Source organism: Rissa tridactyla, chromosome 9, assembly GCF_028500815.1.
Source record: "Rissa tridactyla isolate bRisTri1 chromosome 9, bRisTri1.patW.cur.20221130, whole genome shotgun sequence".
In the NCBI taxonomy this organism is placed as follows: Eukaryota; Metazoa; Chordata; class Aves; order Charadriiformes; family Laridae; genus Rissa; species Rissa tridactyla.
This window is the reverse complement of record NC_071474.1, coordinates 26,816,796-26,838,874: the sequence shown is the minus strand read 5'-3', so window position 1 is coordinate 26,838,874 and position 22,079 is coordinate 26,816,796. Positions and strand designations below refer to the sequence as shown.

Below are 22,079 nucleotides of genomic sequence, written 5' to 3'. Positions count from 1 at the left end.
CATAACCCGCCCCATCTGCTCCGCTCCCCTCCCCGGTCGCGGCGCACGGGTGGGGCTGCACCGGGAGCCCTGGGAAGAGGGGAGGGGAACAGCACTCTAGGGCCGCAGGCCCGGGAGTGCTGCTCCCTCCCGTCGCGGGTAGGAACCTGTTTCCGGGACACGCCCTAGCGTAAGGCGTGACGGACCCGCCTCCCGGTCCCTTCGTCAGAACGGCGGTAACCAGGTTCTGGGGCCCCGGCGGTCCCCGAACCGTGTGGCGCTCGGGGCTAGCCCCGCCCAGGGCGCTGTACGGCGCAGACCCAACGTAGGGTTTTTGGTGTCGCGCTCCCATTCCCGGCCCAGACACCCGGCGCTGCCGCCTCGGCCGCTGGCTCCGCTTTGCCCCGCCCCGCAGGGGCCCGGCTGGGGCGGCGCGGGGCAGCATCGGGAGCGGGCCCGGTGCGCCGGCTCTGAGGCCGCGCCACCATCTGCCCCGCGCCCTGAATACCCGCTCCGCTTATACAGGCGGTGGCGCGAGCGGGGCGGTGGCTGAGGGGCCCCGAACCCTGCATACCTGCTGTATTATGCAGGCGTCCGGCGAGCAGCACGGCGTGCTGCGCGGGCGGGGCATCTCCTGAGCGGCCCCGAGCCCTGGATAACCGCCGCGTTATGCAGGCGGCGGGCGGGCGGCGCGGCGTGGTGCGCGGGCGGGGCGTCGGCTGAGCGGCCCCGCGCCCTGAATACCCGCCGCGTTATGCAGGCGGCGAGCGGGCGGCGCGGTGGGGTGCGCGGGCGGGGCGGGACAGGGCAGGCTGCGGCAGCGGGCGGGGCGGCGGCGGCGGCACCACCATGTCGGAGGCGGCGGTGGCGGACACCCGGCGCCTGAACGCCAAGCCGCAGGACCTGACGGACGCGTACGGGCCGCCTAGTAACTTCCTCGAGATCGACATCTTCAACCCGCAGACCGTGGGCATGGGCCGCGCCAGATACACTAGCTACGAGCTGCGGATGCGGGTGCGGCCCCCCCCACCCCACCCCACCCCCATGAGGGCCCGGGGGGGAAGGGGAAGGTCTTGGGGTCCGCCGTGAGGGCCCAGGGGAAAAGGGGCAGGCCTCCGGGTCCGCCGTGAGTGCGGGCGGGGAAGGGGCAGGCCTCGGGGCCCGCTGTGAGGAGCGGGGGGTTGAGGGGCAGGCCTCGGGGTCCGCTGTGAGGGACGGGGGCGGCCCGGGGAGGGGCGGCAGCGCTCGGTGCACCGTGCCGGGCGGGTCGCGGTGGGGCCGGGGAGCCCGGCCTGGTGCAGCCCCCGGGGCTTGGGGTAGCCAGGCAGTGGCTGTGCTCCTCTGCGGCTGGAGGAACCGCGACCGCGGAGGTGAGCCCCGGGCAGTGCCCAGCCGGGGCTGGCAGCCTGCCGGCGGCTCTCCGGTTGGCTCAAGGTCAGAGCGCTACCAGCCGTGGGTTTTGCCGGGGCCTTGCAGCATCCAGCGAGGGCTGGTATGCACAAGGACGAGTAGGTGCTGCCTCAGCAGGCTCCTGTCCCCTCTCCAGAGGGCCTGGCACCGCTGGGTGGATGCTGAGCAGGGCACGGCTGCACTCAGCTGGTTACCTCGAGCAAGGGAGGAGAGATGGATAGCAGGATTTTGGGACCTGGTCCCAGGGCAGTCTGGCTGCCCCTTCTGAGTCAGCTTGTTCACTGTGATCCAGGAGGATGCACAGCAGCCTGAGCACTTCTTGCAGGGTGGTCTTCACTGGGCCTTAAGCAAGCCAAACTGGGGACCTATTCACAGCTCTGCATCTGATAGCTGAAGGAAGTAAAGTTGAGGTTCCCCTGAAACAAGCTACCTTTAGCATATGTTACAGTGCTGGTGTTGACTTCTGTTCATTGCGTAATTTAACTGCTAAGTCTCCACCACCTTTCAGAAGAATTGGGTGTTTGCTTCTTTCTGTTCTGAAGCTTGTTTTCTACCAGCCTGACAAAGGGTGCCCGGCAGGTGGCAATGAGGACCTCTTAGTGCCACTGAAACTAGCTCTTGTGGAAGATGCTTTGAAAGCAGCTGATATTATTTCGCAGACCTCATAAGAATATAGTTAAACATGGTGCAGCAATACCTGCGTTCATCTGGGTGCTGCTTGTCAGCAGGTTTTGCTATCTCAGTTCCTTGAAGGTTCCAGGTTGTGTTGATAGCATAAAGGAGAAGTTACTGAAGCTGTCAGTCTTTAGACTCTAGTGGCGAGGGAGAAGGGTGGGGAATTGCTGCACATTCCTCCAGTGACACAAGGCAGATATGAAAAAGCCGCTCGCCTGCCAGGACAGGCGATCTGTTCGGAGAGAAGATTGTGGCACAAGGTCTGGCCTTGAACAGTTGCTGGGACAAGATTTTCTCCCTTAGTTCTTCCATGGAAATGCCAGTGTCGTGTCAGAAGTTGTTCTGTTCTGCTCTGCAGGCTGCTGTGAAGCTCTCTTGTAGATTGCTTCAAAAGGGAGTGAACTCAGGGGAAAAAAAAAAACAGCAGCCGTCTCTGTATTGCGAGCCCTGGTTCCAGCACGTGCCCCTGGGAGGGGGTGTGTTCCTGAAATAGTCACTTGAGGGGGAGGGAATGGCTGGCTCCGAGTAGCCTGGCAAGGGCTTGCTTGATTCCGAAGAGCTTCGGTGCTTGTGCTCTGTCCTGAATAAAGAAGCTGGGTGTTCTCATGATGCCTCCTTCTCGGGGGGCTTTGGTTTTCTAAACGCAGCTTCAGGTTTCAATTATGTGTTGAAATACTGCTTGGCTTCCAAAGCAACCTGCAAATTAACTACTTCTCTTTATTACAGACAAACCTTCCAATCTTCAAATTGAAGGAGTCGTGTGTGAGAAGACGATACAGTGATTTTGAATGGCTGAAGAACGAGCTGGAACGAGACAGTAAGGTGAGGCCTGGCTCAGACCTGCCTGTTCCTGAATTTTAGGACATATGGGAACAGTTGTAGTGATAATCTTGAGCTGCCCAGAAGAAAGGCTGTGGTGGGGGGCAGCTGTTGGGGCTTGATCTCTGCCCGCATAATGGGGCTGGAGAAGAGTGTCAGACGGCTGAGGATATTGAACCAGGTGGCCATTCTGCTTACAGGGTGATTCTCTGCTTTCAGATTGTAGTGCCACCATTGCCTGGAAAAGCTTTGAAACGACAGCTTCCCTTCCGAGGAGACGAAGGCATCTTTGAGGAGTCCTTCATTGAGGAGCGGAGACAGGGACTAGAACAATTTATTAACAAGTAAGCTTGATGTCCTGGGTTTGCTGTGTGCTGCCTTTCCAGCTTCTGCTGGTGGAAGAGGGCTGTGGGTTGACCAGGAAGGAGTCTTGATCTGCTGCAGGCAGGTGCTGTGCTGAAGGATGGTGCCTGCAGCTGGGTAATGAAACCGTGGTTCTGAAGCGAGTTCTGCCTTGAGCGTGGGTCGTGTTCAGCGCTCCCTTCTGAGAGTGAAGCAAATATGAGCAGAATAGATGTGCGGCAGAGACCCACTGATGGGGTAGCATTGGTTCAGGATGCTCGTGCCCTGCTGCATGGCATGGGAGGGAACACCCTGTGCTCAAGTGCCCTGTGCTGGCCCTGTTGCACACCGATCTGGTGACCTTGGCCTGAGCCCGGTGCGGTTGTGCTTGGAGCTGGCCGCTTGTTGGCGGGGAGGTCTGCTTTACTCACTCCCTTCGGAGAGCGGAGGTGCGGGGGTCTCGGTGGTGGCTGTGCTAACCTCCACATCTGATTTTTCTTCCAGAATTGCTGGACACCCACTGGCACAGAACGAGCGCTGCTTACATATGTTCCTGCAAGAGGAGACTATTGATAGGAATTACGTCCCAGGGAAAGTGCGCCAGTAGGAGCACCTGGCACTGTCTTCCTCCATTCCACCCTCCCTCCTGCAAAAATGACATTTATTTTTACACTAAATCTGTCTTCTCTGAACCAGCTTTTCCTCTCTTGAACCTCCCAGTTTGTTCAGTATTTTCCTCTTTTGTAACTGGCAGCAGCTTGTTCTACTGGGCTGTGGTCTTGGCCTAAAGATATGAAGATGTATGCAAGTGAGCGTGTTGTCCCACACCTAGGGGCAGATGTGAATAGGTGTGGAGCAGGAACTTGCTCATGGCGTTATGGTGTAGGAGCTGCCTCTCTCCCTGTACAGAAAGGTATGAGATGACCTTCACTCCCCTATCCGTGCAGCCCCAAGCATCTCTGCAGGAGACTCTGAAGAATAGCAGTTGTCATGTTGGTCAGTGATCCCATCGGGTATTAGAGTTGTAGTAAGGTTTATCCAAAACAGTGAGTAGGTGCCTGGGTGTGTTGGTTTCTTGTCCACCCCGTTCACCCACCCTGCATGAAACCCCCATTCTTCACTGTCTGGAAGTGCTGAGATCCAAGACCTACTCTAACCCCGCTCTCGGCCTCCTGCATTACAGACCCGGTTGGTGTATTTGTGTTAATCCCCCTCCTTTCTACCGTGCTGCTGGCAGCTCGAGGGGTTTCCATGACGTGTGCTCTCATGGTGCTCTGCGTGGGCAGCCTGATGTGTGGAAGCTGGGACAGCCTGGGCCGTAGCAGTGTGTGCTGCGATGCCCAGGGTTTAAACAACACCGCAGCCTGCGGCAGGCTGCTGTGGTGGTGTTTCCAGCAGCACCCCGCTCAGCTGGGCGGTGGTGACCTTGTCCTGTGCTGCAGCTGCAGCGGGGAGGAGACGGGTCTGGCTGAGGAGGAGCAAGGGAGGGCTGGGGTGGCTGCTGTAGTGTGATGGCTACTACAGTGGGGCCTGGGGTGAGGCCACCTCTCCAGAAAGGGACGGCAGAGAATGCTCAATCGGTCCTGGTTAGACACTTGCTTACGAAGCAGGTGAAGTGACGATGGCTTTTTGTTGTGCTCTCCTCTGTTCTGCAGTGAGCTAGGCTGTCACTTGTGTGGAAACAAGCATGCAAGACTGGTCAGGGAGGCGTTCAGAGCTTGAGGGGGGACTGCATGGCTGTGACTCCCTGCAGCAGAACTGTCCTGTGGAGGCTGCTCCAGATGCCGTGAGTGAGGTTGGGCCTCAGCCCGGGGGCTCCTCAGGTCAACGCTGGCTGGTTTATAAGCTCTTGGTCACACTGGAGGCACAGTTGAGCCTTTCTTGGAGCACAGGCCTGTCGTGACTGCCCTCCCGTCCCTGCCCAGCCCGTCCCCCACGGCCCCCCGAAGGTCTCCTGGGTTTTCTGGTGAGGAACTGGCGCTGCCGGGCGAGAGGTGGCTCTTGGGGAATAGGAGAAGTCGCTGAAGCTGGGAGGGCACCGCTGCGGGGGCGGGCTCGGCGCGGGAGGGACGGTGGGGCAGCGCGGAGGCCGCTGCCGGCGGAGGCGGCCATGCCCTGAGCCCCGTCCCCGCTGCCGCCCGTCCCGTCCCGCCCGGTCCCGCGGGGCTGCCACCGCCCAGCTCTCTTCGCCCTCTGCACTGTAACGTCCCGCGTCCGTTCGCATTAAACCACTGTGAAGCCAAGTCTCTGCCTCGTCCTGCTGGGACCGGGGGGAGGGTGGTACTGGGTGCGGGGGGCGGGCAGGCGGGGGGTGGCGGGCGGATCGGGGAGGGGGGGTTGCCCCGCGGGGCGGAGGCGGGATCGGTCTGCTGCCGGGCGGGATGCGGCGGCGGGAGCAGCCGCGGGAGAGCCTCGGCTCGCTGGGCCGCCCCGACCTGCTGCGGCACGAAGAGCCGCCGCTGTCCTCGCTCTACCGCAGCTTCTTCGAGGAGGAGTGCCGCGCCATCGTCGGCCGCCTGCACCTCGGCGCCGCCGCGGCCGAGCCCTCGCCGGGCCCCTGGGAGTGCAGCAGCCCCTGGCCCGACGGCACCGGCTTCCTCACCTCCACGCCGCTGGGCGCCTCGCCGCCCCTCGCCGAGGGGACCCCGGCCCGCCCCGGCGCGGGTGACTGCCAGCCCGCCGCCGCTCCGGGCCCGGCCCGCGGAGAGCCCGCCCGCCCGCCGGCCCTGCCCCGAAAGGCGGCCCGGCGCGATGCCGGGCAGCAGCCCCGCGCCACGCCGGGCCCTGCCGGCCGCCCCACCACCTCCGCCCGCTCCCCGGGCCGCGGCGGCAGCAGGGTGTCCCTCATCCGGGCACGGGCCGGCGGCGGGGCTCCGGAGCTCCCCAGGGCCGGCAAGGCGCTCGGTGCCCCGGGGACGAGACCACTCCGGTCCCCAGGTGAGGCGGGTGGCTGGAGGGAGCCCCGGCGCGGCCACTGCTGCTCCCGGGCGCCAACCTCTCTCCCCTCCCCAGGGACCAGGACGAAGGTGACAGAGGCTGCCAGGCCCAGGCTCCAGCGTCCCAAAGGGGCCTCGCAGCCGGCACGACCCTCTGCCATCCCCAAAGCCACCCCCCGGGGTGCGGGGAGGGGAGAAGGTAACTCTGCATCTCGGGCAGAGCGCGGAGGCTCGGAGGGACTGATGCTGCGGGGGGAAAGGGGAGGCCTGGGCTCCAGCAGGGACAGGGACAGAGCCTGGGAGTCCCTGGGAGGGGTGCAGTTTGGAGCCCGGGAAATGTGCTTGTGCCCCAAGCGCTGCATTAATTAGCACGCTCTGGCCTCCCGCTAACATGGGCTAGCAGCCATGCTGTTGTGAACTCGCAGGGGTGCCGGTGCCCGCGGGCCTGGGACAGGCAGCCTGACCGAGCCTGGGGCTGACCAGGGAAGGGTGCGGTGTGGCTGCTCCAGCGAGGCGACCTCCGTGCCTCATCTTTGTCCCCCTGCAGCTGCTGCCAAGGCGGGGAGTCGCAGGGAGTCCTCCCAGAGACTCCCCAGAGCAATTCCTACCGTGGCATCTTGCTCCCGGCTGCGTCCCCTGGGAAAAGCGGCTTCCCCCAAGTGCTTCCGCCCCGGTAAGGGTGGAGGTGGGCAGGGGAGCCGGGGGATCTGGGGTGGTGGGAGCGGGGAGCTGCTGCCCTGGAGGGGACACGCAGGTCTGGGCTGCAGAGTCGAGGGTGATGCTGGGGAAAGGACAGGAGAGGGCAGCGTGTGCTGTGCTCAGGGGAGGGGAAGGGAAACGCAGAGCACTAAGGCTTAGGCACCCAGCAAAGAGCCTGATGCTCTGGCTCCTATGTGGACAGGGAATGGCCCTTGTCAGCGTGTGTTCCATGAGCCAGTGATGGGCCCTTGTGGCCAAGAAGGCCAATGGCATCCTGGGGGGCATCAAGAAGAGCGTGGCCAGCAGGTGGAGGGAGGTCATCCTCCCCCTCTGCTCTGCCCTGGGGAGGCCACATCTGGAGTGCTGTGTCCAGTGCTGGGCTCCCCGGTTCCAGAAGGACAGGGAACTGCTGGAGAGGGGACAGCAACGGGCTACCAAGATGCTGAGGGGACTGGAACACCTCTCTCATGGAGAAAGGCTGAGGGATTTGGGTCTCTTCAGTCTGGAAAAGATGACTGCGACTGAGGGGGGATCTCATCAATGCTTATCAATATGTAAAGGGTGGGTGTCAGGGGGATGGGGCCAGGCTCTTTTCAGTGGTGCCCGGTGATAGGACAAGGGGTAACGGGCACAAACTTGACCATGGGAAGTTCCACCTCAACATGAGGAGGACCTTCTTTCCTGTGAGGGTGGCAGAGCCCTGGCACAGGCTGCCCAGAGAGGTGGTGGAGTCTCTGTCTCTGGAGACATTCCAAACCCGCCTGGAGGCGTTCCTGTGCCACCTGCTGTGGGTGACCCTGCTCTGGCAGGGGGTTGGACTGGATCATCTCCAGAGGTCCCTTCCAACCCCTACCATTCTGTGACTGTGTTGCTGTCAGGGCGCTCTCTGGGCAGGGGTTGATGCTCTTTGCTTTCATTTCCTGGACTCGGCTTCAGGATTGCCTGTGGAGAAGCTGATATGCAATAGGACCTGGGAGCTGAAGGAAGATGGTAAGAGCAAAGAAGGGCTGGTTGCAGCAGGGAGTGTTCTGGGAGCAGATGAGCAGTACGGGGCTCCCATGCCGGGGTAGGGAGCTGGTGCTTGCTCCCCTGTAGAGAGGAGCCCCTCTGGAGCTTTCCTTGCTCCTGACTGCCAAAGGCCTGCTGAAAACCAAGCATCCGCTGAGTGTACTGCGGTGAGGAGAGTCTATGTTCCTGCGTTGGGCTCTGGTGGATTCTCGCCTCATGTCGGGGTGAGCATGGGGAAACTGCTTGTTGGGCAGTGCCGCTCTCCAGCAGGGTCCTCGCCGAACATGGCACTGGGGTTGCTCCAGCGTGCTCTGGGTCGCGCTGCCTTCCCCAGGCACTGCAGCTGGGACAGCCCTGCCCGCCCGGGGTGAGCACACTCTGAGCAGGAGCCCGGAGCTGCCGGGAGCTAGGCCATGCAGGAGCACCTTCTTCCAGCAGGAGAAGGCCAGGCCAGCAGCAGCCATTGGGCTGGAGGGGCTTGAAGACCTCTGGCTCCCTTGGATAGGTTCTGCCCCTGGTCTGGAGCTGCCCTGTGGCCTGGTTGACGAGGGGCCGGGGATGGCGTTTACGTTTCTAGTGGCGACAATTCTCTTCACAGGTAAGGCTGACCAGACGTGGATGTGTGTGGGATCCTCTTTTTCCAGCGTGTTGACCCCTGGCCCGACTCCAGGGTGCGGGGACGCCGTCCCTGCTGAGCAGGTAAAAGTCAGTGTGTCCTGGCACCAGGGACCACCATTCCAAGGTGGCATGGGCTAGCTGTGCCGGAGGTGGGAGGTGATGGGACTTGGGGCTGCAGATTTCTGGGATGGCACCTGAGCTGTTTTTGCCTTCCCCTGGGGTTTACACGAGACCTTGTGCCTTTGCTGCACGGCTTGATCACCTCTACAATGCTCAGGGGACTGCAGGCTTCTGTCTAGTTAATTTTTTAACGGGCTTTTGAAAGCCCCTGTGCCTTGTGGTGTCACTTTTATACCTGCTGACATGCGGGACATGTCCCCAGCATGGGGTGAGCAGAGCCTGCAGCAAGGCGAGGCTCCAAGGTGTGAAGTCTCCTGCCTGCAAAATTCGTTTGTGCGTCTGCCAGCAGTTTTAGGGCTCTTCGCTCTGTGGCTGTAGCCTGCCAAAGGCACCCGTGTGACCCACGGGCACTGGAAGTTGCTCTCTGACAAGCCAATGGCGGCTCTTTTGCCAGGCGGGGCTGGTGCGATGCGTGCACCCTGGCAGCGGTGCCGCGGGTGCTGGCCTCGGGGTGTCGCTTGGGCTGCACTGCAGCGGCGCCAGGCTCCTGAAGCAGGGGTGAATGTGAAAACAGGGCCCTGCCCTGACATGCTGAGGGGGGTGAGCAGGGCTCCCCCAGCCCAGGAGCCACTGGTGTGCGTGTGCTGCTCCTCCACGGGCAGGGCTGGGCTGCAGGTCACTGCGTTGGGGCAACCGCCCCACGCTTCACACTTACACCCTGCCCTTGCCAGGCTGCTGGTGATCAGCTGTCCCAGGAGCTGAAGCGTGTCAAGAATGAGCTGGAGCGAGTGAAAGGCGAGCTTGGTACGTGGGGCTGGCTGTTTTGAGGGCTGTGGGACACCTGCAGTCCAGATGACACCCCCTGCACCTGTAGCTGGAGCCTGCGGCTCCGTGGGGGTGAGGCTGGCTTCTTGTTCTGGGGTAGAGCAGGATCCCAGCTGCCAGCCCAGGGGTCTGAGGGTGAGGTGTTCGGGACGGGCTGGGCACACACCTGCTTGCCTCCTGCCTGCAGCTGACAAGACTGCCCAGTGTGAAGCCTATCGCCGGACCATCTCCTCCTTGCAGGCTCAGCTCAGAGCAGCAGGTACGTTCCCTCGCTGGGGCGAGCCCTCGCTCAGAGCAGCAGGTACGTTCCCTGCGAGCCCTCGCCCCTGGCGGGCTGCAGGGATGCTCTGGCGATGCCTTGCCGGTGGAACTGAGGGCTGCCAGGTGGCAGGGACACAGCTCGTGGTGCTGAGTGCTCGGAGCAGCAGGGCCGTGATGCTGCCATTGCTGCTCCCCAGGAATCTGTCCCGAGGATGCAGCAGTGGAGGAGAGTGGTGACTTGAGGAGAGACTGACAGCTGGCACATGGGGACAGGCTCACAACAGCCGCTCGTCGGGCCGCCTGAGCCATCGCGCCAGATATTTGTGCAGCTCTTGAATGAATGAATTTCTTAAGTCCTTGTATTTAAAATAAAGGTGTCTTTTCTCAGTGACGCTTGCTGTCTGCTGGGGTAGGACCAGTGCCCAGTGCTGCCCAGCTCTTCTCCAAAGGGCTGGCACTGGAGTGGCTCGTCTCAGTGCCGAGCAGGGGTGGGGAAGAGCGGAGGGAGCATCCCTGTGCAGCCACCCCTGTGCACAGTCAATGGCAGCCACACCAGGAAGGGGTGCGGGCTGCCTGCGGCACACCGGGGCAGCCGGCAACACCAGGCAGAGATAACGGGGAGCGGGAGCAGGCCAGCCTTCCCAGCCCAGCCTCGGGGCACTGCCAGCACCAAACAGTGGTACTCTGCATGGCCTCGCCCAGACGTGAGGCAGCGTGACAAGGTGCCTTCATCAGCCTCCCACAGAGAGAAGGCAACAGGGCAGGGCTCCCAGTGCTGGCAGGCGGGAACAGCGAGGGACTGAGTCCCAAGCGCTGCTTCCCCATTACCTGCCCCCAGACACTGGAGCTGGAGAGCAGCTTTCCTGCGGAAAGAGATCTGGGGTTTGGGTTGACGGCAAGTTGAATAGGAGTCAACAGTGTGCCCTGGCAGCCAGAGGGGCCAACTGTGTCCTGGGGTGCATCAAGCACAGCATTGCTAGCTGGTCGAGGGGGTGATTGTCCCGCTCTGCACTTGACTTCAGCAAGGCTTTCGACACCGTCTCCCACAGCATCCTCATAGGGAAGCTTAGGAAGCGTGGGTTAGATGAATGGACAGTGGGGTGGACTGAAAACTGGTTGAAAGACAGAGCTCAGAGGGTGGTGATTAGGGGCACGGAGTCTCGTTGGAGGTCAGTGATGAGTGGTGTTCCCCAGGGGTCAGTACTGGGCCCAGTCCTCTTCAATATATTCATCAATGACCTGGATGAGGGGACAGAGTGCACCCTCAGCACGTTTGCTGATGACACAAAGCTGGGGGGGAAATGTGGCTGACACACCAGAAGGCTGTGACACCATCCAGAGAGACCTGGACAGGGTGGAGAGCTGGGTGGAGAGAAACCTCATGAAATTCAAGAAGGGCAAGCGTAGGGTGCTGCCCCTGGGGAGGAATAACCCCCTGCACCAGGACAGGTTGGGGGTGACCTGCTGGAGAGCAGCTCTGTGGAAAGAGGCCTGGGAGTCCTGGTGGACAACAGGATGCCCATGGGCCAGCAATGTGCCCTTGTGGCCAAGAAGGCCAATGGCATCCTGGGGGGCATCGAGAAGAGCGTGGCCAGCAGGTGGAGGGAGGTCATCCTCCCCCTCTGCTCTGCCCTGGGGAGGCCACATCTGGAGTGCTGTGTCCAGTGCTGGGCTCCCCGGTTCCAGAAGGACAAGGAACTGCTGGAGAGGGGACAGCAAAGGGCTACCAAGGTGCTGAGGGGACTGGAACACCTCTCTCATGGAGAAAGGCTGAGGGATTTGGGTCTCTTCAGTCTGGAAAAGACGACTGCGACTGAGGGGGGATCTCATCAATGCTTATAAATACTGAAAGGGTGGGTGTCAGGAGGATGGGGCCAGGCTCTTTTCAGTGGTGCCCAGTGACAGGACAAGGGGTAACGGGCACAAACTTGACCATGGGAAGTTCCACCTCAACATGAGGAGGAACTTCTTTCCTGTGAGGGTGGCAGAGCCCTGGCACAGGCTGCCCAGGGAGGTGGTGGAGTCTCCGTCTCTGGAGACATTCCAAACCCGCCTGGAGGCGTTCCTGTGCCACCTGCTGTGGGTGACCCTGCTCTGGCAGGGGGTTGGACTGGATCATCTCCAGAGGTCCCTTCCACCCCTACCATCCTGTGATTCTGTGGTGCGGCCCCACCTCGAGCACTGTGTGCAGTTTTGGTTGCCTGGACATCAAACTATTGGAGTGTGTCCAGAGGAGGGTGACCAAAATGGTGAAAAGTCTTGAGGGCAAGACTTACAATGGGCTGCTGAGGTCACTTGGTTTGTTCAGCCTGGAGAAGAGAAGGCTTAGGGGTGCCCTCATGGCAGCCTGCACCTTCCTGGAGGGGGGCAGCAGAGGGGAGGTGCTGATCTCCTCTCTCCAGTGACCAGCGACAGGACACGAGGGAGTGAAATGAACCTGCATCAGAGGAAGGTCAGATTGGACATTAGGAAAAGGTTCTTCACAGAGAGGGTGGTCAGTCTCTGGACCTGGCTCTCCAGGGAAGTGGTGACAGCACTAAGCCTGGCAGAGTTCAGGGAGCATCTGGCCAACACTGTTAGTCATATAGTTTAGCGTTAGGTAGTCCTGCAGGGAGTTGGACTTGATCCTTATACATCCCTTCCAACTTGAGATATTCCATGATTCTGTGCTCCAGTGGTAGAAGGTGATGGGGTTCCAAGGCTCGATTTGGATCTGCTTCTGCAGGGCTTTTGGCTCCCTTTCTGGGCTGTAGCCACCTCCTACCCTCCTTGGCACTGCCTACGTGCGCCCTGCCACTGGTCTGCCTTCCTGCCGCTCCTGTTGGGACGTGCGCTTGGCTCGCTCCATGCCTCTGCCTGCTCCCAGCCATTGGCCCCTGCTGCTGGATCAGTGCCCTGAAGGGCGAGGGGAGAGCGGTAGGCTGGGAGGTGAGGATAGGGCACTGGGAAGATGGATGTGGAGCTGCGTGTGGGGTCTGGGAGATGGAGCCATGTGGAGCCATGTGCTGCTCCCTGCCCGGAACTGCCTCCCAACAGCTGCTGTTGCAAGAGGGTTTCTGGGAATAGGCGAGTCTTGGTGTCACCCCCCCTCGCTGCTCTGGGTACCCAGCCTCCGCGGGGCTGGGCCGGGGCATTCCCCCATAGAGCCCTGCTGTGCCCAAGGCACTGGAGGCAGCAGGGCTTCATCCACGCCGGGTCCCTGCCTGCTGTATGCGGCCCAAGAAGGAGCAGGAAGCGCCCGGGCGCCAACAGCAAGCTGCAGGGGATTTCTGTATCTTCGTCTTGGGCTTGTTTCCTTCCTCTGTTGGGGAGCGTGTGGCCGGGGAGGGAAAGGGGCGTTGCTGAGCCAGGGTTCATTCATCTGCAGAGCGGGAGGAAAGCCTGCGTCACTGCCCGGCAGCTGCGCTCGCAGGAGCCCGCCTTGCTCTTTCCGTCACTTTGAGGTCATTTTTGCCGAGTGGAACCTTTCCTTTTGCCTCCCCAGCCCTTGTGTGTGCACCCCCGGGGGAGGCGGGGTGCGCAGGCACCTGACGCAGGGCCTGTAGCACCCAGCGCAGGGCCTGTAGCACCCTGCCCGCCGCTCCTGCCTGCCCTGCTCTGCAAAGAGCTGGGAGCCTGTTGCCTCCACATTCAGCAGCGGCGCTGGAGCAGAGCCTGGCCCGTGATGTCAGGGAGGGGCCGGCTCCCTGCCTGGCATCACTGCCTGTTCGAATGGGTGTTCGTGACACGCGAACGCTGGATTGCATCAGGAGCAGATTTCTGGAGAGATGGGTGCCGGCTCCCGCTCTCCCCTGGCTGCAGGCCCGGCTGCCAAACGGTTCTCCCGGGACTGGTGTTCCCCAACACTCGGAGCTGCCTGTTGCTCCCGGAGTCGAGGAGGCTGCAGGGGAGCCGCGCGGGCCGGGACTCGCTCCCTGCGAGCACACGGGGGTGGGGGCAGACACCCCCCCCCATCACCCCGCACGCCCCCCGGCAGGGCTGGCCTCCCACCCCGCCCCGGTCCCCGCCTGGCTCCTACCCCCGGAGTATCACATCTGGGCACATCTGGGCTGGGGGACCCTCGGCCGCCCCCTCGGCGGCCTTTCCCGGGGGAGCGGGGGGGGGGAACAGCTGATGCCTCCGGCCGCACGGTCCCTTGCCCTGCTCTCGGCGGCGCCGCCCGCGGCAGCCGCGCTCCCGGGGCCGAGCCGAGCCCGGCCCCCGCCCCGGTGCCGTTTAATTCTTGAATTTATGTATTTTTCCAACCCGGGACCCGGGGGGCGGCAGGGTGGCGGGGCGCGGGTGGGGCAGGGAGGGGACGGACTCCCCCGCACTGCCGGCGGCGCTGGTCCCCCTCGCCCGCCGCTTGCCCCGGGGGCGGCGGGGCGGGTCCATGGGGAGCGGGGGGGTCGCGCGGGGTGGCGGGGGGGCCGAGCGCCGGTACCCGTTTCCGGGGCTCGGGGCGGTGCGCTCCGGCGGGCGGGGCGGGGCCGGGCCGGGCCGGGCCGGGCCGCCCTTCAACCCCCTCGGCGGCTGCGGCGGCGGCAGTCCCGGGGCGAGCGGAGCGGAGCGGGGTCGCACCGGCGCCAGCCGAGCCATACGGAACCGTACCGTGCCCTACCGAGCCGCCGGTGAGTCGCGGCGGGGCCGCCGCCGGGCCGGGCGGGGCCTGGCGCAACCGGTGCCGCGCTTGCATCAGCCGCCGCCCGCACGTGGAAGGCGACCGGGACCTGCCGCGGCGCCTCGTCCCGCTCCCGCCGTCCCCGGGGCAGCGCCGGGCCCCCCGGCGGGACGGAGCGGGGCTGGCAGCTCCCCGGAGCTGGGGATGCCCCCGCGGCGGGGCCGGGGTGGGGGTCCCGAGAGGGGCTGACGAGCTGCCCCGAGCCGCGGCGGGCGAGGGGATGCGGCGGGCGAGGGGATGTGGTGGGGGCCGGGATGCGGCAGGCAGCCGGAGGGTCCTGCCGGCGGGAGCTGCCGCCCGACGCGCTCCGTCTCCTCTCCGCTGCCCCCCCGTAGCTCGCTGCATGGTCTCCATCTCGGGCGACAGCGTGGCTTCCTGCGAGACACTTCTCCGTCCGTGGGCTGAGCTCCCCCCCCGGAGCAGCCGACCCGCCGAGCAGCTCTCCCTGGGCCGGCTCTAAGGGGTGCTGGGGGGGGCGGTCTGGGGGCTTAACGTGCTTCTTGCAGCGGGCACAGTAAATCCCAGGGCAGCAGGACCGGCGGGGGTTAGGCAGGGGAGGCTGTCCCACATCTTCCTGCTCGGCACCGCTCGCGCTTTTTTCTCTGCGCTGCTCTGGGGATAAGGGCTGAGCACGTTTCGGCTGCCAGCCACGCTTGCAGTTTGTAGAGCTCCCGTCGGGCATCAGAAATCCTTGGAGCAATCAATCAGGGCTGGGGAAGGCAGCCAGAGTTGGCCAGGCAGTGGCTGGGGAGGGTGCCCATGCTGGGGCACTTGTTGTTCCCTTGAAACCTGGCCCAGAGGCTGCCCTGGGCCGGGATGGCTCCTTGGGCTGAGGCTGAATGGTGGCACATGCCAGCTCAGGAGGAGGTTTCCCCAGAAACAGGCTGGTTTTCTTGTTATGGGGAAGCAGCTGAGCTGGTGGCTGCCACTGCAACCCTGGTGATCCCCCTCAGTGGAAGAAGGTCACAAAGTTATCCTTGTGTGTATTTATGCTGATCCATACAGTGCCGCATTGGTCCTGCCCCTGTGCTTGGCTTGGGAGTGTTTTGTTTCCCAACAAAGGGAGCAGCTGGTGGGGAGAAGGTGCTGGTGGGCAGGTGGTCCAGCACTGGGCATGGGGTGCCAGCTGTGGCTGTGGGCATCGGGCGCTGCTTTCCTTGTGGTTCCTCTCACCCTGTGCCGGCTGCCTGTGCTTGTCTCCCAGAGCTTTTTGGGGATGGGTGGCTGCTGTGAGCAAGGGGAGTGTGGGTATCACATGTTTAGGGTGATTGCAGCCTGCAGAGTGTGCGGGCTCGGCCATCATCATCATCACACGGGGGGATGTGCGCCAGGGGCCTGCGCTGTGTGTCTGGCCACGCACCCCTGCCGAGGGTGTAGTGCAGATGCTGAGAGCAAAGGAGGAACGGCTGCGTCCCAGTGAGTCAGCCCAGCTTGCCAAATCCTCCGCTGGAGGAATGCTTTGTCTCCCTGCCATCGCTGCTGCGCACGCCCACGCGCCAGGCCGGAGGGATGTGCCAGCAGTCAAGTTTGGGCCGAGGGATCTCCAGGCTGCCAAATCAGTGGGGAGTTGCTGTGAGACAGTGGGCAAGCTCTGGGATGTGCCCAGGGGCCCCGCGGTAGGGACCACACAGGGCTTGTGCAACAAGCCTATTTCCCACCATGGACTGGCTGGGTTCATCCCTGGCTCGCTCCCCCGGCGCAGGAGCTGCGCAGGTGGGGGGTGTGTACCCCACGGTGCCTTGAAGGGAGCCTCCATGGTGTCTGCCCCACGAGTGTGGCAGGAGTTTGGTGCTGGCGGGTCAGCTGGTAGCAGGCACAACTCCCGTGGGCATCGCTGCCTGCCCTGCTCCTTGCAGCGGGGGTTCTGCGGCCTGAAGGACCCTGGGCTTCATGCTCCTGCGGTCCCTTCTCTTGCAGGGGTTTTGAGCAGCTGAGCACCACCCACAAGAGGACAAGATGTTCGGGGGAAAAATGACCAGTGTTGGGAAGAAGCTGATCCGCCGGCGTGTGGTGGATCTGAGCTCTGAGGACACACGTTTTGCTCGCTGCCTCTCCACGCTGGACCTCATCGCCCTGGGGGTGGGCAGCACGCTGGGGGCCGGCGTGTATGTGCTGGCTGGGGAGGTGGCCAAGGAGACGGCTGGTCCCTCCATCGTCCTCTGCTTCCTGGTGGCTGCTCTCTCATCAGTGCTGGCCGGACTCTGCTACGCAGAGTTTGGGGCCCGTGTCCCCAAGACCGGCTCTGCCTACCTCTACAGCTACGTCACCGTCGGCGAGATCTGCGCTTTCACAACTGGCTGGAACCTCATCCTCTCTTACGTTATAGGTACGGGGCTGGGCAGGGTGCTGGCACGTGTGCTCCTTCCAGCACTGCACTGGCAGCGTGGGGGGCTCACGGGGGCAGTGTGTGGTGCTGCGGGAGCAGGGTGTGGGGTGGGATCATCAGGGAGGTGGGTGCTGGGGGTGGCCAGTGCCGCTCTGCCCTGGACTTGGAGTGATGCGGAGATTTGCCATCGACCAGGCACGGCCAGCGTGGCTCGAGCCTGGAGCGCAGCATTCGACAACATCATCGGCAACCACATCTCCACTTTCTTCATGAACAAGACCACAGTGCACCTGCCAGGGGTGCTGGCTGAGCGCCCGGACTTCTTCGCCCTGATCCTGATTGGGCTGCTTACTGGTGAGTGCGTAGGAGGGGCTCTGTGGCACCGCGGGTGGTGGCACGGGAGCCCGGCAGGTCCCCCCTAACCCCTTCTGTCCCCACAGCGCTGCTGGCCTTTGGCGTCAGCGAATCTGCTCTCGTGAACAAAATCTTCACGGCGGTGAACCTGGTGGTGCTGGGCTTTGTCATCATCGCTGGCTTCGTGAAGGGAGACATCAAGAACTGGCAGCTCTCGGAGGAGGACTACACCAACAGCATGTACCCGGACCCGCCTGATGACATCAGGTGAGGAGAGTGACCGTGCCAGGCCAGGGGCTGGCACAGGGCTGGCACCAGCCCCTCTGTCCCTGCACCCCACAGCAGCTGCTCTCCTCCTTCCTTTCCAGAAAAATAGACTTTGGCTCTGGCGGGTTTGTCCCCTTTGGACTGGAAGGGATCCTGACTGGCGCTGCCACCTGTTTCTATGCCTTCGTGGGCTTCGACTGCATCGCCACCACAGGTACTGCCTTGGGCGACGGTGGCACATGCATTTCCCCAGCGCGGCCGGCGGCTGGCTGGGACCTGCTGGGGAGGATGCTCCATGGCGTGGGAAACAGCCTGTCCCACCGCTCCTGGGAGGTTTCCCCGCAGCGGCTGTGTCCCCAGCTGGGCTAGTACAAAAGGGCTCACAGCCTGCCCTGCCCCAGAAAAAGGGGCTCCCAGCACTGCGTGGTGGGAGTGGGGCTGCACCCTGCCTGCGCAGGCAGCTCCCGGGGCAGCGGGGAGCCTTTCCGCTGCCGAGTCTGGGCTGCAACAGCCCTGGGAATTGCTGGTGCCTCCTGGTTGTTTCCCAGCCTCAAGCAACGTTTTTCTAAATGACTGAGTTCATGCAGAGCTGCCGCTCTCTGGAGCGCAGGGAGCCCTCTTAATTTCCTCTCATTCCCCCAGGAATCTACTTAGTGGGTGGCTGGTACAGGCTGTTCTGCCTGACCTCCCTGCATGTGCCTCCCTGCCCCCAGGGGCTGCCTGGCAGCTGCCTCCATCCCTCCTACGCCGGCCGCCGAGCCCCTTGCCGAGAGCGTGGTGCAGCAGGAGAGCACGCCTTGGCAAAGGCTGGGGGCAGAGGGCATGGCGGCTGCGTCGCTGTACCCGTGGGCATGGAGGATCCGTGTTCAGTGGGCTCCGCAGGGAGCGGGAGCTGCTGGTGGGGGCAGAGGGCTGGCATAGCAGGGGGGCTGCGAGCCCAGCTGCTGGGCAGCCATGTGCCTGGAAGCCAGGGCTGCAGCCGCGTGCTCCTGGCCGTGCAGCAGCATGACTGGGGACCCCTCCTCTCCAACAGCCCCCCCCCTGCTGCTCACAGCCCCACGCTGCCATGGGAAGTCCCTGCTGCAGCTTGTCCCCCCGGGGCCAGCTGCCCCACGGTGTGCCATGGAGCAGGGATGGACGCTGCCTCTTGTCTCTGCACAGGGGAGGAAGCCAGGAACCCACAGCGCTCGATCCCCATCGGCATCATTGTGTCCCTCCTCATCTGCTTTGTCGCTTATTTCGGGGTGTCTGCGGCCCTGACCCTCATGGTGCCCTACTTCCTCCTGAACAAGGAGAGCCCCCTGCCAGAGGCTTTCAAGGCAGTGGGCTGGGAGCCAGCCCGCTACGCCGTTGCCGTCGGCTCGCTCTGCGCCCTCTCCACCAGGTAGGACTGGCTCCATTCCTGACACCACCTGGCATGGCATGGGGATTCGGCTGGCCTGGGGGTTTGCCCCGTCTGGCTGCTCTCCTGCTCCTGGCACGGAGCCGGTCCCGACCCCATCTGGGTGGTGGGCGCGTGCAGCTGGCCTGACAGGCCCTGAGCCATCTCTCCCCACGGCAGCTTGCTGGGCTCCATGTTCCCCATGCCCCGCGTGATCTATGCCATGGCGGAGGATGGGCTGCTCTTCAAGTTCCTCTCCAGCATCAACAGCCGCACGAAGACCCCTCTGTCAGCCACCATCACCTCGGGGCTCCTTGCGGGTAAGGCTCCTGGCTGCTGCCTCCCACTCGGCCCCCGTGGCGGTCTGGAGCTGTGCTTATGCTGTATGTCCTCGTTGCAGCGGTGATGGCCTTCCTGCTTGACCTGAAGGACCTGGTGGACCTCATGTCAATCGGCACGCTGCTGGCCTACTCCTTGGTGGCGGTGTGCGTGCTCATCCTCCGGTGGGTGCCTCCTCTTGCGTGGTGGTGCCTGGGGTGGATGTGCCTTGCGTCAAGCCCGGGCCTTGTGGCCACAGCTCTGTCCCAGGGGGATGCAGCCTGGGGAAGCGTCAAGCTCCCATGATGGAGGCTGCTCACAAGAGCCTGCGTGTTGTCTCTGGGCACATCCATGGGGTGGCCATCACGGGGCTGCTGCCAGCCCAGCACGTGGGGCTAGAGGACCGTCAGGGCTGTGAGGGTGCTGGCCACTGTCCCCCTGGGCGGGGAAGTTCCTGGGGCTGTGCTGCAGCTTGTCCCATCTGCACAGGTACCAGTCTGGGCAGCTGAACTCCCCGAAGGCCGTGGAAATGCTGGAGCTGAACGGGAACGAGGAGGAGAGGGTGATCATGAACCCGACCATCGCCACCACCAGCGCCCAGCAGAAGGAGACGTTGTCCCTGGCCACGCTCTTCAACCCGCCCACAAACACCCCCACTGCGCTCTCAGGACGCATTGTCTACGTCTGTGTCTCGGTCATCGGTGAGTGAGCAGGAGGCAGCGGCTGATGTCGCCCTCCTGCCAGGGGCTGGAGCGTTTTGGCGCATCTCCACCGAGCTGGGAAGGGATGGATGGTGGGTTCTCCGGGCGGAGGAGAGGGGCTGAGCAGCACAGGCTGCCAGCTACTGTTGGCAGCACCAGCAGGCGTGGGACCCGCTCTGTGCTGAGCAGGGTGCCAGGTGTAGAGCACAGCTGGGGTTTGGGGTGCACGGGGGCTGATGGACGACATGGGGGCTAAGCTGGGCATGTGCGGGTTGTCGTGGGAGCTCCCTGTGATGAGCCTGGCCCAGGCTGGCCACCCAGTGAGGGTGTTCCCCAGCCCCTCGAGAGTGCTGAGGCTCGGCCAGCAAGGTTTGATCCATCCATTGATGGCTTCATTGTGCTGCCAGAACAGGGCGGCTCAGCCAGGTGTGGCGCAGGCTCCCCTCAACTTGTTGGGCTGGTGAATTCCCCCCGCAAAGTGCTTTCCCGAGACTTTGGGGTGGGTGTTGGAGACAGCATGTGCTGGAACTGTACCTGACTGAGAGGAGTGGGTGCCTCAGCCCAGCCGTTGGTGAGGCTTGGGGTCCCAGAGAGACCACATGCCATGCAGCCACCTGACTGCCCCGTCTCTTGCAGCCACACTCATCACGGTCATCTGCATCGTCCTGACCCTCAAGGTAAACGCGCTGAAGGACGCCAGCGTGGGCTGGATCGTAGCCCTGGTGCTGCTCCTCGTGGCTCTGCTCATTCCCACCATCATCGTTTGGAGGCAGCCGCAGAGCAACGCGCGGTTGAACTTCAAAGTGAGTGCAGCCCCCAGCAGCTCAGCATCTGCACCCCCGCGGACCCCCGGTAGGGTCTGGGCCATTGCAGGGTCTGCCAGGGCTCGCTGCCCGGCAGTCACCATCCAGGAGAGCCCAGGGCCTCGAGACGTGGCTCTCTGAGGCGCAGTCCCCAGGGTGAAAGTGCTCTCTGGCCTGTGGCAGGGGTGGGATCCCTCCCTGGCCAGGAGCATCCTCAAGCCCAGCCGGGTCTCTCAAGTCACAGCTGACATGGCAGCTCTTGTCCCTCGCAGGTACCTTTCCTCCCGCTCCTGCCGATCTTCAGCATCTTCGTTAATATCCTGCTGATGGTACAGCTGAGTGCTGGCACCTGGGTGCGGTTTGCCATCTGGATGGTCGTGGGTAGGTGTCCTGCGGAGGGGAGCGCAGTGCCCGCGGGGTCTCCCCTGGGGGCTGTTAACACTGGCAGCCCGCCGCCGCCACCCATTTCATTGCGGAAACTGTCCTGCAGGTTTTATGATTTACTTTGGCTACGGGATTCGGAACAGCGTGGAAGGGAAAAACATGGAGGAAGCCTGTACGACAGTAGAAAAGCCTCTGCACCACCCTGGACTGGACCTCAGCCCTGGGGCTGCTGCGGTCTGAGAGACCGGGCACCCGCACTCCGTGGACCTCTGCCAGTATTCCCGCTCAGGACAAGATCATGATCCACATGGTACATCCATCCCCTGCCCTGCAGGGAGTGAGTCCCAGCATCAGGACCACCGAGCCGGGCTGTGTGCTGGCCTTTCCCCTCGCAGAGCAGAGGTCACGGAGACGAGACCCCGGGCCGGGTGGGAGCACTGCTGGGCCGGGGCTGGTCTCTGCCAGTGACAGCGGCATGGCGCTCCCGCCGTGGAAGCTGCTGTCAGAAATGCTGCTTTCCCTGCGCACAGGAGGCCCCGCGTGATGGTGCAGCTGTATTTGTCCTGTCTGTGCATGTGTCTGTGGTCACCACCTCCTCCCTGTGCTTTCCAAGCGCTGTGCCACGAGGCTTGGGGCGGCCATTCTGATACCGCCAGCAGTTCGGTACTTGCCGGCAGCGCGGGGCTCAGCTGGCCAAACCCCTCTCTGTGCTTGGGATTTACATCCCACGCTGAGCCTTGAGTTGCCCCAGCCATGCTGCTTGGGGTGAGCATCCAGCTCGGATGTCCATCAAGATGTCCACAGGGCGGCCGTGCCAGCCTCCAACCTCGTATCCCTTTGTATAATTGGTGTTTTAATGACGATTTTTATACCTATTAAACTAAATGGTTTTTAACTGCTTGGCTCTGTTGGTCCTGCTGCAGCTTGTGTTAATGCCCTGTGGCCACAGAGCCTCGGGCAGGACCCCATGTGCCAGGCTGGTGCCAGCACAGAGCGGGGCTCGGCCACAGCTGGCTGATCTCCCTGCCCCAAACCTGCTGGCTGGGGCCACCAGCCCTCACGCTGTCCCCTGGGAACCGTGGGGCAGTGCTCCAGGCCAGCTCAACCCAGCCCTGCTGGGACCCGTGGGCAGCACACCAGCCTGCCATGGCCCTGCCCTGCACGCCCTGCGCTGTGTGGGAGCGTGTCGCCGG

The 22,079-nt window shown here is 63.3% G+C and overlaps 3 protein-coding genes across 3 annotated transcripts; all 3 read left to right on the top strand.

Moving 5' to 3' along the window:
* Positions 1-781: 781 nt before the first annotated feature.
* Positions 782-5,468, top strand: SNX12 (sorting nexin 12). Its single transcript, XM_054213479.1, has 4 exons — positions 782-993; positions 2,791-2,886; positions 3,103-3,227; positions 3,730-5,468. Exons 1-4 carry the CDS (start codon positions 829-831, stop codon positions 3,830-3,832), a joined length of 489 nt encoding a protein of 162 aa, XP_054069454.1. The 5' UTR covers positions 782-828; the 3' UTR covers positions 3,833-5,468.
* A 138-nt stretch (positions 5,469-5,606) lies between these two features.
* LOC128914971 (translation initiation factor IF-2-like) lies at positions 5,607-10,038 on the top strand. The gene is made up of 7 exons (XM_054214710.1): positions 5,607-6,162; positions 6,238-6,360; positions 6,709-6,834; positions 7,797-7,850; positions 8,467-8,567; positions 9,338-9,410; positions 9,619-10,038. Exons 1-7 carry the CDS (start codon positions 5,607-5,609, stop codon positions 9,927-9,929), a joined length of 1,344 nt encoding a protein of 447 aa, XP_054070685.1. The 3' UTR covers positions 9,930-10,038.
* A 4,126-nt stretch (positions 10,039-14,164) lies between these two features.
* On the top strand, positions 14,165-21,738 carry SLC7A3 (solute carrier family 7 member 3). The gene is made up of 12 exons (XM_054215319.1): positions 14,165-14,302; positions 16,270-16,678; positions 16,874-17,032; positions 17,119-17,299; positions 17,401-17,513; positions 18,461-18,683; positions 18,861-19,000; positions 19,081-19,183; positions 19,488-19,699; positions 20,336-20,502; positions 20,775-20,883; positions 20,993-21,738. The coding sequence occupies exons 2-12, from the start codon at positions 16,309-16,311 to the stop codon at positions 21,124-21,126; spliced, it is 1,911 nt and encodes a 636-aa protein (XP_054071294.1). The 5' UTR covers positions 14,165-14,302; positions 16,270-16,308; the 3' UTR covers positions 21,127-21,738.
* Positions 21,739-22,079: the final 341 nt, after the last annotated feature.